The sequence below is a fragment of the Syngnathus acus genome, chromosome 16 (genome assembly GCF_901709675.1).
Source record: "Syngnathus acus chromosome 16, fSynAcu1.2, whole genome shotgun sequence".
Taxonomy (NCBI): domain Eukaryota; kingdom Metazoa; phylum Chordata; class Actinopteri; order Syngnathiformes; family Syngnathidae; genus Syngnathus; species Syngnathus acus.
In genome coordinates, this window is record NC_051101.1 from 10,342,413 (window position 1) to 10,357,747 (window position 15,335).

At 42.4% G+C, this 15,335-nt stretch overlaps 1 protein-coding gene across 1 annotated transcript; it reads right to left on the reverse strand.

Moving 5' to 3' along the window:
- Positions 1 to 9,827: 9,827 nt before the first annotated feature.
- Positions 9,828 to 13,362, reverse strand: tent5ba (terminal nucleotidyltransferase 5ba). Its single transcript, XM_037274513.1, has 2 exons — positions 12,939 to 13,362; positions 9,828 to 11,414 (listed from the first exon to the last, which is right to left on the reverse strand). The coding sequence occupies exons 1-2, from the start codon at positions 13,092 to 13,094 to the stop codon at positions 10,383 to 10,385; spliced, it is 1,188 nt and encodes a 395-aa protein (XP_037130408.1). The 5' UTR covers positions 13,095 to 13,362; the 3' UTR covers positions 9,828 to 10,382.
- Between the last annotated feature and the right edge of the window lie 1,973 nt (positions 13,363 to 15,335).

A 15,335-nucleotide genomic window follows, 5' to 3' on the forward strand; every position in this document is an offset into this window, starting at 1 on the left:
GCAGCATTGTGGAGAAGTGGGACACTTGGCCGTGACGTAATATAAGAAGCAGGCCGAGAGGAAGAGCAGCTGACTGAGATCAATCCCCAACATCCTTTAGCTTTGTGTACTAAAACCTTTAGCGCGAGACCAGAGGGGAACAACCGAGCAAATTGTGACCTTTGACCTCTTTCTGTCTGATCCCCTTTCGAAGCTCAGCTTATTCTTTGTTCCTTCACAAATCCACACAACAGTGTCATTTAGAATATGTGCCCCATCCAAAAATGTAATGACAGACATGTTGAAAGGGCGTCCTGCTGGGAAAGAATAAAAATACCACCGGTTGCATCGAAACCAGCATCTTCCCAGGCTGGCAGTCGGGCGAACAAAGTGTCTTTGGCTGCTTTGTATTCGTACATTATGTCTAGGACAAAACAAATGCTGCCAGTTAATTAGTGTCGTCATTCCTTTTGTGAATTGGTGTCATCTTCTGAGCCATTAAAAGCACACAAACAAACAAAAGGTGACATGGAATAGATCCAACATCCACACAAAGAACATACGGCAAACATAAATGTTTATTCACTTTATTATTTATGTTTATATAAGAATTCCAGCGCGAGTCGACAAGGCTTCTTTTCTCTCTCTGCAAAGCACTCTGAACTTCTGCTGTTGCTTTTGACAGTTTGTCATTACCTTGGTGAGTCCCACCACATCAAGTTCAATCCTGTCTTCACTTGGACTGCGGTTGAAAACTTTGTGGTGATTCCAAAAGGACGAAGAAAGAGCTCCGGCAGCCTTCGCCGTGGACCCCTTTGCATATTTAGATGCTAAGAGTTTGCTGGGCTCTCAACTCGCTCAGCGCCGGTCACAGACCAGAGTCGCCAGGCCTGCGCAATTATGGCAATTTTTGGATGACATCAGACCAGAAAATGAATGATTTCATTTTGCTGTGCATTTTTTGTCTGGTTCTGGTGTGGGACGCACAACCTGTAATAGAGGCCGTCTAAAGAGAGAGGGAGAATTGTTAGGTCGGTCACATCTGCCCTTGGATGGAAGGTGAATCTCTTGCGGGTGAGGTCGCATTCGATGCTGATAATAACCGCAGTTTAGGGGGAAAAAAGAAAACCCAAAGGACCACCCAGACTTGAAAAACCTCGGACTCGAACACACACCAAGCATGGCCGTCCAAAATTTTCTATTATTGGGATGTGCCCATTAATTAATGAACGAGCGAATCCACAGACGGTTGGTTTGGGCATTAATTCAATTTCATACTCCCAAAACGTCTAACCTAGATACAGTTTTGTCTCTTCATGCTTTGATGAGCTTGCTGTGCAAAAACGTGAACCTCAGACAAATTTTTTTGTGCAGTAGATTGTATTATGTTTCTCCCTAGTATTTATACAAAATCATAATTTAAATGACTTTCACCTTTATTTTTGCTTTTTATTCATCTTCATTTGATTGATGATGTATAATTTACATGTTTGAAACAAATGCATTCATTCTTAATTCAACTAAATAAACTAAACAGCCAGCACTGACTAGTTCTGCTGAAATTTGTCGAAAGTCTCCCCAGAAAAGGTGAAGCTACGTTGCTAAAATGGCCGGGCACATCAATACGTCTGCTGAGAGATATCATTTGGATTCAGCCATTTTGGTGCGCATGCATTTTCCAAATCACTGTAATACAGTTTGTCCCAACTCAACCAAAATAACTAAATGATAACCCAAAATGATGCAGTAAGCAAACAAGAGCCTAAGCAGCCCCCCACCTCCTCTCACTAGCTTAGCGTTATTATATGTCACCAGAACCGTGGTGGGAATGATTCAGCCTATAGCTGAACTGTGACTACTCCATCGACGCCTTTAAAAGGTACAAAAGGTTGGAAAGGGATCCATGAAATATGTACTATAACTTATCCGTAACCATCAATTACACACAGACACAGAGGACAGCCACTGAATCATTTGTATAGTGTGTCTGCAAAAAGATCCTTGTGGTTCTTCCCAAGGCTGCCATTTCAACTTGAGGCTCTCTTCAATGGCGCTTGCACATAAATGAAGGCAGGCTTGGCTGAAACATCCTTTTGGAAATAAACAACCCGCTGTGAACACAAAGAGAAATTGCCATTTCACGCTCTTACCTCATGCCCGGATTGGACTAATTGACAAGGCAGAGTTGCTCCTCTGAACAGGTGAAATTGTGTTAGTGTGCAAATCCCCGCTTACTCCCATTTCCTTTTCAACTAATCCAATTACAGAGTTTGCGGTTGCAAACGCTGGACATCTTAGTCTTCCGCCGTGCAGCAGTAGCTCAGGTGAAGAGCGGAGAAACACAAAATGATGCGACGGAGTGATAACATGGACGAATCGTCCATCCGCACCCATGTTCCTAGCCAGAAACAATTAGTTGCACGAGGCTGTAAAGAAACCAGACAAGGTACGGAACATAAAAAGAAAAAGTCCATTTGAATCACATTATCATATTCCATCTTGATGGCATTATCAAACCAATTTATGTACACTTTGATCTCCTGATGCAAGCAGCTAGTTGACAGAACAAAATGATCAACATATGTGCTAGACAGTTTGTTTGTTTTCAGAAAAACCTGCAGGTTTCACTAAACGGAAACTTTGCAACACAAGACAATGTCCTTGAAGTTGAACGTGTACCTTTCATCCTTCCACAATGAAGATCCAAAGAGCATCACATGTGATGAGTCAGCATGTGGGTATGTCCAAACACCTTTCAGCTGTGCTAGGTTCAACATTGCGTCGGATTTATTACTACCACATGAGGCACGTACGGCCCAAAGGAAACCCAAATCCTGTCCAAGCGGTCCCGTCCCTCAAAAGGTCACTCCAAGGTTGACACAATCTGTCAATGCGTGATCTTGACGTCTCTTATGGTGATGTCAGGCGTGTGTGAGAGTGATTGGGAAGGTCAACAAATGATGTGTGTGTTCATTGACGTCATGTACACACATTTTGTCTTTGTCTAGGTAGAGTCCAGAAAGTAAATTAGATCCCAAAGCAAAGAGAAAAGGATGCCTGACTTCCTCTGCACTTCAGCCTCGGTGAGGTTGAAGAATTCTGGGTAAGTTCGAAAAATGCGAAATTCTTGCTACAATTGTATTTTGACCATATAAAATGCAAATGTAAAAAACTTTCTTTTTAAAAAACGTTTGTGGTCAGCACGGCTCTCTCCGGGTACTTTAGGTTCCATATTCTACCCTTAAATATGTATTTTGCATTCTTGGGAGACCATAGGTACGTGAATGTGACTGAAAGTCTTCATGGTCTCCATGGTTCTTGTGTGGCTTCTACTTTCCTGGCCAAAAAGGAGCATTTCCACAGTGACCATTAGAAAGCTTCAAAGCCCGCCCAAAATAGCCACCGCACATAACGTCAATTTCCCGTTTTAGACTTTATTCGGCGTTCTCAATGCTGAGCTAACCAAAACATTTCCCCTTTTTTATACCAACTCACAGCTAGGCAATTAAAAAAAAAAAGAATAGCAATATTATAAGTTGACGGTGAGCGACACGATGAGGCCCAGTGTGTAGGTCAAACATCGACATTTTCCAGATGTCCTGGTTTTTTGAGTCCTATGGAAAAGTCCAGGCTTGAGTTGACAGGAGAAGGATGAGGCAGGTTGTTCCAGCTTTTTTTTTTTTTTTTACGTTACGCTCCCACACTTCCAACTGGTCAGGATAATAACAGTGGCTGGAAAATCCTCTGGCCAAAACATACAGTGAACTCACCAAAGCTAATACAGCAAACTACGGAACTTAACTGTATCGGGTTTTATTAGTAGGCCGCCTGGGTGTTAGAAGACGGTAATGGCGTTGGAGAAATAGTTTTCCTTTAAAAACATCCTGAATGACTGTTTTTGACAGTTGGGTAGGACACAAAGTCAATATTTAAATATTTTGTTTCTTTGAACTGAGCAAACCAGGACGTTTTTTGAATCCAGTTTGCATTCATAGAATATTTTTTGTTTTGTTAGTTAAATATAACAAGAATCAAGTTGTTAGGCGAATTTAATCAATTTGACTGACAAAACAGACTTACACAGAACAGGTGGACATATGAAAATAATCATTTTGCGGTTTTGTTGCAAAACTAATTTTGACTTGTTGCTTCTCCTTCATTTTTGGTTGCGTTTACATTCTTTGTTCACATGTTCAATTTTACAGGTGTAAAAATTAAATAAGCGTGTAAAAATAATGCCAGTATTGAATCACAATTTTTCAAGTCAATGGGTTCATATTCACATTCACAGTCAAAAATTTTTTTTTTAAGAATAACCTAGATGTAAACAACATGGTTTAAAATTGAGACCTTTAATAGAGAAATAGTCACGGCACACTTTAGTTAAAGCAACTTTGATGGTTGACTTTGACGCACGCTACAGCGGGACGAGGTTTGGAGCGAAAGCGGCAAAAATGGACGGTTGATTTATGTGTTATGATGAGGCCTCATTTTCCATCCGATGGCGGTTCCAGGCTTGGAGAAAGGCACTTTGACAGAGATGTTGGTTTTGAGTGGGAAAGTGCCATGTTAAATAGTTCTCAAATGACCGACGGAGGAGCATGAAGACACGGAGCATTTAATGGTTTCACTCACACTGACTGATACGACCCAAAACTGCTGGTTTGTTATAACCGCAGCGAGCTGCTCGCCAGTAACCTCAGTCCCTCGCAGCAGGAGGTAGCTCGTGGCCCGACTGACGCAGAGGTAAAGAGCAGACGTGGCAAAAAGTGGGACTAAGAAAGGGGCCACCAGTAAACAAACCTTCAGCAAACAGACATTTATGAAGCAGTGACTCTACAAGATCCGTATATATATATATATATCCATATATAGCGCTCTTCAAGTACAAAATTATTTGATGAAGATGAAAAGTAATTATAACTAGTTTTATAAACAAAAAATTAGTCCAAATGACAATTGGAAATGATGAATCTAAATTAGGCAGGCAGGCAGGCGGGCAGGAAAAGTGGGCAGACAGATCGGGCAGCGCAGCCAGCCAAGCAGACAGACCAAATCGGGCAGGGCAGGCAGTCAAATCAGGCATCAGATTTGCACCCCTACCCGATCTGCCCTACCTGATTTGCACCCCTACCCGATCTGCCCTACCCGATCTGCCCTACCCGATCTGCTTGCCTACCCGATTTGCACCCCTACCCGATCTGATCTGCCTACCCGATCCGCTTGCCTACCTGATCAGGGCAGGCAGATTAGGCAGGGCAGGCAGATCAGTTTAGGCAGGCAGGCAGATCAGGCAGGGCGCAAGCAGATCAGGCAGTTAGCTCAAGCAGGCAGGCCTGTTTTGCTTGTACCTCATTTCTGTCGCTAGCTTTTAACTGGGAACTGAAACATGGACTTTCCCTTCATTATGCATGAATACGCCACAGACAAATGATCTATTCTAGTTGCCTGGAATGGATGTGCGCATAATCATCATTGGCATAACACTTTGCGATCACCTTCAAGATTGTCACTTGTAATGGCTTCTTCAAAATAGATTGAACCAAACTTTGCATGTGGTTTATTGCCAAAAATCACAATCTTAAATCACTCTTTCTCTGAGAGCTATGTTATTGGAAAATACAAGAAACTAGTCTAGGGCAAAGTTTATGTTGAACAAAGCGGACTAGTAATGTTATTTTGTGCTTTCAAATGTCTTTTATACGGCTTGTTTTGCTTTTGTGGCCTAAACGTCATCTAAATTAAGCAGAATATAAATATAAAAGTGGATGGATAATGACACACTTAAGGAGACAGGTAAACCTCAGACATAATGTTTGGATGCCCTCCCCCACCTGGTGACTAACCTGCACACACTGCCGCCATTGAGCGGGCCTGGCGCTCGGGAAGAAGTTGGGATTGTTTGTCAGCTGGCTGTAATGCCAGGAATGCTCTGTGCCCTGCACGAGTGAGCATCCCTTACGCTATATTTTGCATCTCGAGGGTGCCCACCCACATGCCCCCACCCTCACCTCACTAGTTTATTTTGGGACCACGTGGTTAAATGACACAAATCCAATTATTTTCTTGATTCCAGGCAGAATTACATGAAAAGATACACATGGAATCAAATCCTCGGGTCAGAATCACACCTCTTCGCCAAAAGCATTAAACTAAGACATAATGAATATCTGCCATTGTGGCAGCATGATGAACGGACAACTCCCAATAAAACCAAACAACCCTAAAAGAACACCTGCTGTTGTCACATTAACAAAAAATGGGGTGTGTTCTTCTTGAGTATAGAAGTTTCTTTGTTTGCCGCAATTATGTATTGTCTGGTAGCATTGTGTTCTTTAATGATAGGTTATGTTGCTGGAGTATGAAAAAAAAAAAAAAACTCGCGCTAATGCATGCCAGCTATGCAGCAATCATATGTGGATGGTGATGAAAGTGTCAAAGGAGGCTATTGTGTTTCTTTTTGCGCAATGTAAACAGGTCGTGCTTGTGGTTGAACGACAACAACAGCCTCTGCACCCCAACAATATTTGGAAATGTTATTAAGATGAGCAGAATTGTGCAATTTAAATTGATGAGCTTGAATCGGGAAATTAGAGATTTCTATAAGCAACACACTGAGAGCGGCCTCCTGCAGCTGAAACTACGTGGTCAGCTTGGTCTAATCATGAGACATGTGTTTCCCCTTTGCACCCACAAGATGATGTCACACTCATGTGCTCCTCAAGTATAACTTCACTTCCAAACATGCCCACATCCTGACTCAGGTCTGTGTGATCTGCTGCGATTTGGCTTGCATTAGGAGAGACAACACAAGGTAAAAGTGAACCATATGCCATTAAAAGGATTTTCAAAATAAAGTTCAAAGTCGGGTTTCAAAATAGGATTTCAAACTATATTTATAAATTATTGGATGAAATTCACCGTAACACATAGAACTTCCTTCCCAAAAACTCGCAACAATGAGAAGCACAGACATAATAATTAACACTAATTACTTCCTTTAAGAAAGATAAAACTCCTACATGACCCAACCTTTTTTTGCGCCACGGACCGGTTACGTGTCAGAAATATTTTCGCGGACCGGCCTTTATATAAATAAATAATACATTTATATAAATAAATAATGCATTTTTAATAAATAAATACGATGAAATAAAATGGTACGACTAGCATAAAAACAAGTATAAACGACATGAATATAAAGCTCACCATTACGTTGAATTCGTGGGAGCACTGAGGTTGTTTCTCAGAAACGAGCCGGCGTCATCGGAGACAATGACACCCGAAGTGGTTAAGGTTTGGGATGCTTGGTCTCCATTTGCCCAAGCACTTTTGAAGGCTTCATTGCCTCGTTAGCTAGCCTGTCGCCACATATTATGCAGAGTGGGCTTGCTTGGCAAGTCAGTCACCTGTGGCGATAAATCCATATTTGAAGTCGGACTTTCTTTTAAATGCATCTTTCCTTTACTTAGAAATCGTAGCCTCTTCTTCTTCCGTCTCCTCATTGGGTTGTTTTCCCTTTCCGAAGAACCTTTCCAAACATCTCTGCTTCTTGCTAATTTTTTTGTTAGCTTGCAGGCTCGACAGGTGTGGCATGTCACGTGACCGGAACAAGCGTCTTGACTCAATTAACCTGTCAAGAGACACAGATTCACCGACGGATGTAATGGGGAGAGAATCGCCATTTTTTTTAAAATAATTTTTCAAAATAAATTCTTACTCATTTTTGCTAGCTTTGCGGGCTCGACTAGGGAAACATGTCACGTGACCGGGACGAGCGTCTTGACCTGAATTAATTGATCGTCGATCTTTTTTTTTTTTTTTCCTGTGCGGCTTGGCGGCCCGGTACCAAGTGACCCACGGCCGCGGACCGGGGGCTGAGGACCCCTGACCTAATGCATTTCTTGCAATGTAGTTAAACCGGGCTAAATTATGTAAGAAAGCACAGTAGTGATACCATGAACTTCACTGGGTGGCAAAACCGCCGTCCCATGGGAAGCAGTGAAATTAGAGCCCCCCGCACCCGTCGCAATCCCATGTTGCTTTTTAATCACGTACACTAAAAAGCCGGAAAGCACACAAGAAAAATTTAAAGGTGCAGTTTCACTGCCTCATTCAAGCTTTTCAATTGTACTTAAATGCAAAAGAATTGACCGTCTACAGTTCATCACATGCTGATCTGTGTTTGTGGAAAAAAAAAATACAAAAATGGCAAGGCAACTTGTGTGTCTTGACATATGAAGGGATTGACAAAGCAGCTGACTTTGACTTTGACTTTGACAATGGCTCTCTGCAAAGACGGGTCATCAATCAGGCCAAGCAGCTCCAAAAGCACAGGAAATGTAAACTTCTTCTTCTTTAAATGTTATCGTATGAGTTTTGCGAAGCGAGCTTTCCAAAACTATTAACCAAATGACCACAAAGTAGCATAAAGCCAATTCTGCAGCATGGAAGCTCAGGTTGTGCACACTTGAAAGGAATGTGGAGGTGAAACGGGTGATACTTGCTTCACGGAGAGCGAGCAGGTGGGGGGTCGCTTTAGGCTTAGAAAAAATGTGCACAGTTGGACACTTAATCCCAGCATGTCTAGAAGCAAGCTCACAATGGAAACATTAATGAACACTTGCCCTAGCCTGGGATGTGATATAAGATTATGTAATATATTATCCCTCTTTTTTTATGAATGGAGCCCCTGGTGTAGCTTAATATTAATAAATGATTAAATAGATTTAATAAATAAATGGTTAACAGATCAAATCAAGTGTTTGTGAGCACGCCTATAGTTTCAAATATGTAAGCTCAAAATATAGCTTACTATTAATAAATGATTCAATCGATTGAATAATTCAAATAAATGAATGTGGTTTGTAAATGTAAGCTAAACATATAGATGCCATGTCTCTTTAAAAAAAAAAGTCTCTTGAGGAAGTTTGCTGAGCCCATATTGAGCACTGTTGCTAACCAAAACAGCAGCACTTTTCATGAGTTGTTTTAAGGTCATTTCCACATCTGCCTCATAGCTCTGAGATTTGGGGTTTGCTTCCATGTCAAGAATTTACATGTTATTCCTGTGAGTATCAGAGTCCGGAGATAAGATAAAGACTGCAAATGGGGACGAGTCAAAAATGGAAAAATAATCACAGCTGTAAATCCAGCCAGACAGTTTATTATTTAATGTGATATTTTTGCACAATGGTATACAAATATAAAACTCCCTCATAATGGACGGCTTACCACAATAGTGGCCTGGTCTTTTTTTTTTTTTTACTGTTGAGTAATGACTACTGCATGAGGAAATAAAACAAAACAAAGTTGAATAGCTAATTCCATCTGTCATCATGAGACTTTGTGAAAATGTTCTCAGTTGCCAGTCACATGTCAAAATAAATACAAGCCAATCGGGTTGCATCTTTTCCGTCCTTCCTTGCTATCGCCGTGAAGATTTTGAACCGTGACTCGGATATGGTGTCAGTCAAGCAAACAGGGTTAGCTTTCCATCATTATCATTGGGTGGGAGAACAGGACAGCCTTTGTAAAAAAAAATTGAAAAAAAAGCTTTAGTATCAGAGTAAAGAGAAGCCATTGTGCTTGAGAAAAGCCTCCTTATGGTTCATGTCCTCGGATCGTAACGGATCCTCGGCCAAATGCAGCCACGGGTATACATGACTGGAAAACAGTCTACTTGATGATCTCAAGTGGAAGACAAGCAAGCACTCGTGGTATGCGGCCATCAAAAAGAGACGCTAATTACAATCCAGTTTGCACTATTTCACGTGATGACTCGTGAATAATTCCGAGAAAATGTTGGTGGCGAGATGAAAACAAAAATAACCACAAGAGAGGAAAAATGACTTTTGCTTTTTTTTTAATCTCACAAAAAATGAATGCTTCTGCTCTTTAAAGACAGACAGAGTATTCTAGAGAGAAAAAACCCCTGAATGCACAGTTGTCACGTTACAGACATCTCGAGAATATTTCACAGATAATTTTTAGGCACTTGGAATCATAAAGCAAAGCAAAAAAAAAAAAAAAGAAATTCCCTTTCTGAGCAAAAATACATCTTTGGTCCAGTATTTTACAAAAATTAAAAGCCAGAGTATGAAAATAACATCAGCTTTAACGTTTGTCTCCTAAAGATTGTATTTCTATTGAAAAAAGCTCCACAAAGACCTTTTTTTTTTTCTTTTTAAGTTTTAAATAAGACATTATCGCTACATCTTTTTTTTTTTTTTTTTTTTAATGACCAGCACTCTCACGGACGTCATTTGTCGGCTCAATCGTACGTACAGCAGAACAGTATCGTTTTGTGTGTTTTGTTTCAATCGAGTCGCATTTGGCAAACTTTTTTTGTTGTTGTCTGTGTTTCAGCGAGAAAAAAGACAATCAATCCGTCTTTTCTGGCCTCAGCTGCAGGGCAGCCACGGCGTCTGATAGGACGCGGCGCACGGCGAGGCGTGCGGCGCCTGCACGTGCGCGATGTAGTAATTGCTGAAGTTGATGTCCTGCACGTAGGGGGCCGGCTGGTAGTAACACGTGACGTTGGTCACGGTCGGGATGGCGTTCTGCTCGGCCAGCGCTTTCAACGCCAGCATGGAGATGAGGCTGAGCGTCTGGCGCCGCTCGTGGCCCATCAGACACACGGTGCTCTCGTTCACCACCTGGTAGAGCGTCATCAGGCACTCGTAGCGTTTGTGCTCCATGCCGGCAAAGTGGTTGAGGAGATAAGCCTCCAGTTTCCTCTGCTGCTCGCCAATGTCGGAGAAGTCAATGAAGAAGCGCGAGCACATGTAGCGCTGCATCTGCTTCATGTCCGACTCGGAGGCCGCTCGGAAGCCCCGTATGAGGAGGTGGCAGTATTTCAGCAAACCGCCCCCTCGGATCTCTTCGGGGCTTCGGGTGGCTATGGTCCTCTGGCACAAATGATCCATGGCCTCCTGGAAGTCGCCGTACACGCTCTCGCCCACCACCGTGGGATGGAAGCTCTCCGACATGGGCGTCTCCGAGCAGCGGTCGAACAAGAGCAGCGAGTCCAAGCAAATCTGGAAGGAGTCCACGCTGAACTCAAACTGCCGCCTCAAAGTGTCCACAAATTTGAGCTCCACGTTCTTGCCCGTGTTGTTGGACAGCGAGATCAGGCTCCAGCGGTCCGCGTCGTTGCACACTTTCACCAGTTTCTGCACGTAGGCCTCCTTGAGGGTCAGCGCCGTGATGCGCTCCTTGGACACTCCGGGTGGGAGGAAATCAAAGAGGCAATCCAACACCACATCCTTCACCAGTCGGAAGGCCTGGTCGTCCTTCAGCGACACGCCGAAAATCAAATCCAGGTCCTTGTAGCCCAGCCCGGTGTCCTGATGGAGCACGTGGCTGGCGGCCGAGCCGTTCAGCCTCACGTCTTTAACGTGCACTCCCTTGTCCTCCAGTCGCGCCCGCACCACCTAGACGGGACACACACAGGCAGCAAACAGAGCGTTACGGATAGACGACATTGAAGTGAAGGCCGGATCGATACTCAGTCCATTTCATCTACATCGACTCGTCGGAATGAATGCGGAGGAGGATGCCAAGCACGGAGCAGCCACCTCAAACTGTCTCAGACTGTGACGCAAATATCTGACGAGCAAACCTTTCCTCTCAGCTTGTGGGTCATTAAGGGTCAACGTTTCCTTTCCTCTCCTAGTGACCCGGGGATAACGGTTCAGCGAAAGCGGTCCGCCACAAAGATGAGGATTCATATCAAGCTAGCTCAGTTTCTATCAATATGAAAAAGCTCATCACATCATGTGAGCCTATTTATAAACTCAACTATCTATTACATGGAAGAGCTCATGATCCAAAGCAAATCACATCGTGTCTCATCTCTGTGGAACGAGGCAGCTCATGATCAAATCACGCCCTAAAATTCTTAATGAGTCTTCATCGCACGTACACAATGCAAATTCTCCTGCCATGACTTTTAATGATCACGTAAGATTTGAATATCTTGGGTCAGGCCACAGAAAAAGGGGGGGGGAAAAATGAAAGACAAGGCAACACCTGGAAGAGCTCCTAATGGCTCATTATGACTCAGCCCAGGAGAACGTGAACTCTGCCTGCACTGTCACATCCAGGAATGTGAACGCTCAGATTTACATTAGGCAGTGCTTCTGCAGGAGCTGCAAGTGTGCCTGGCAAAATGGTGGGGGGGGGGGGGGAAACCCAAGCAGAGACGACGAGACGCGTGTCTTTCCTAATATAGTAAGAGACTATTGATAAAAGTGACAGCCGCAAGTTGTGTAACAAAAATGGGCTCGCAATAAACATTTCAAGAATATTTTTTAGTTACACCTTCAACTCAACCTAATGAAGAATTCCACTCTTCCCACATTATTCTAAGAAGTCATTTACTTGTAAATACTCCTTACGTTATTCCCAAAACATGAATAATTTAGCTCTGGGGTGTGCGTGAAAACCAAAAAGAGAAAACCCGTCGCCACTTCAGAGGATTCCAATCAGCATTTAAGCTTCCTGCAACACTCACTGGAGTGGAGCATTCATCTTTCCATAACCGCAAGCATTAGCTCAGGGCTTTGTGCACTCGCTGAGCTCATCATCGACGTGGGAATGAAATAAGTGCAGCGTGACTGTGAGGCTTCAGATAGACCATAAGTGGAGTTTTGACTCATGAGAAGACGCTTTGCAGATAGCCAAGTGTCTGTGCGGACGCCACAATGGGAGGAAAAATTGTGTAAGTCAGCCACTGGAAATGGGGAGGGGGGGGGGGGGGGGGGGGGTGATTTCGATGAAAACCATTTCTGTCGTCCATACAGACTGACAACTTCTGCAAAAGATCGATTAAGCAACAGAAAGAGAAGTGAGCCTTCATGAAAGTATGCAAAAGAAGATTTCTTGGAATGTTCGGTGCATACTTTTACGAGTTAATGACATGCAAAGTCAAGTTTTCCACCTGACAAAAAAGTTACCTGAACTATCTTTCGGGGGCTCATGGACAACGTGGGGAAGTTTCCGCGGCCGTGGATGGGCACAGCTTCTCCCAGAATGGAATCCAAACGCTGCACCTGATCCCAGGACAAAACGCAGAAACGCCGACTCTGCTTCGAGGCATCCCCGCACTCCATACCGATCAAACAGCCCCGAGAGATACAAAAAAAATGAAGCCGAATAAATTCCTGTGGGATATTCCACTTAATGCGTTCCGTTACTGCCAGATGGAGTTGGTGGAAGGAAGTGTTGGGTCAGCTGGTAGCAGAGAAATCCGCCCTCCGTGCTCAAGCGTCGATTCATAAGGAAGGTCTCATGTGTTTCAAAGCTCCGCCTACATTAGCATACGGCGCTCTGATTGGTCGCCACGTTTGGTCATTGAGCAATGACTCGGTGGAAACACCTCCCTATGACGTCAGTGCTGTGCATCGCTCCTCCTCCACTTGCTCGAATGCAAAAAAATCAATTTAGCAACTTTTCACAATATGCCTATTTAAAACTAATAATATTAATGAAAAAAAACACCAAACAACACTTAGTAAAAAGTAAAAAATATATACATTTGACTTCTAAACCACAAAACAATCTGCCCATCTGCAAAAGTGCCTTGAGTTGCTAAACTGACTTTAAATAGTTAAAACTCAAATGATGTACTGCTTATACAAATTTCAATCAAATTAAAACTACAAAAAAAGTAGCCTCAGCCCTTGTCTCATAGCATATTGCTGCGTGACCCACTGTTTGTTTTTTTAAACTATTCACACTCTTGCATAGCTAAACAGTGTGAGCAAAAAAAAAAGCTTCTCAGAAGTTAAAAAAGTAAAACTACTTTCAACATAAGCAAACTCCAAGCTCAACCTTTATTGACTCAAGGGATATTTGTAGAGCATGCCGGATGGTTTTTTTTTTTTTTTTAATGCCCTGCTTCATAACCAAAGCTGCAGGCCTTATTGCCACCACATATGAGAATATTTAATGTACTGCTTTGCATGCCGAACGTTTTCATTTCTCCACCCTCTATGTCAAATCACAACTCCCTAACCAATTGAACAAGCAAGACTTGGGATTCATGAATTCAGGTACTTCATTTCTTTCTGTGTAAATACAATGAAATGAATAAATCCAACCAATCGTGATATCATTTGCGTTCAACAAGTGGCAAAATGGCCGCCGCTTGAGATTCTGCCGCTTACTTCATCTTCCAAAAAAGCAAAATTAGTCAGAATATTGTGTATAAAAGACAGTGAAAGAAATATAATGAAACTGAAAAGAGTTTGTTGTAATTATGTTAAATGCTGAATTAATTAAAACAGTCTTAGGAATGTGTTTGCACTCAAAGACAAGTATGCTTTAAGTTTGAAGGAGTGCCTCATTTGATCATGCGATTATTACGCCAGCATAAAATTCCCAAAACATCTTCAATGGAAACAAAAATCGGAATAGCTTGAGAAGGAATTGACTTAATTTAGAAGAAACGGAATGAATGATTAAGAACCTTTTTCCTAAAGCTAACCTAATATGTCTTCATTCTTTTTCCGTTGGCAGCTTTAAGTTCCTCTCATTAGCGTTTGCTTAATCTCTTTCCAACGCACAGGCACAAAAAGGTGAATTTGATATTTCTAAGTGAATACTTCAGGAAGACAAAATCAACGCATCAGCAGTTTGGAAGCATCAATGAAGGTCGTTTTAGGCTGAAAAGATTTAGTAAATGTTTGAATACATTGTTTGGGTTAATCATATCAAAGTCTGCGTGCATGTCTATAAAACGTGTGAAAGGTGATACGGTCAAATTTATTGAAATCGAGAAGCTGAGTGTTTGCACTATGATGGGTTGCAAATAAAACGATAAAATGTGGCTTGGCAACAATCCCTGATCATTGCTTTACTCATAATTGGGTTTATGATGAAAACGCTCCACAGTATTGACCTTTAAACTTCTCTTTTTTCCAAAATCCCCTCTCTGTTTTACACACTTGTCCTGGATTTTAAATTGCATTGATTCATGCCCGGAGAGAAGCCAAGATGAAACCCCCTTAATGATAATTCCAACATAAAGGCAGACATTAGTCACAATGGCAAACATTACTCGTTTTGATCGCAGGGGGGGTTAAGTGTAACCACACACTGCATATTGAATTAAAAAAAAAACAAAAAAAAACGGTGCGCATATCAGTCCACGCAGCTCATAAGTGCACCTGTAAAATGTTTACGAGGGAGTGAAGTTCATTTTAGGATTGAGCGCCGTTGGCTTTTAGTGACGCTGCAATAAAATAGATACACAGAAAAACATGCTCTTAAGCACTTGAGCGCACACGTACGTCATCAGGACGGGACTTTTTAGTCCCCATGGAAGATTTTGCTCCTAATCCTGACAACAT

Coding starts and splice junctions, on each gene's coding strand:
- tent5ba (XM_037274513.1), bottom strand. CDS start 13,094: ATGGAGTGCGGGGATGCCTCGAAGCAGAGTCGGCGTTTCTGCGTTTTG. Junction 11,415..12,938: donor GCCCCCGAAAGATAGTTCAG/GTAACTTTTTTG, acceptor TGTCCCGTCTAG/GTGGTGCGGGCGCGACTGGA.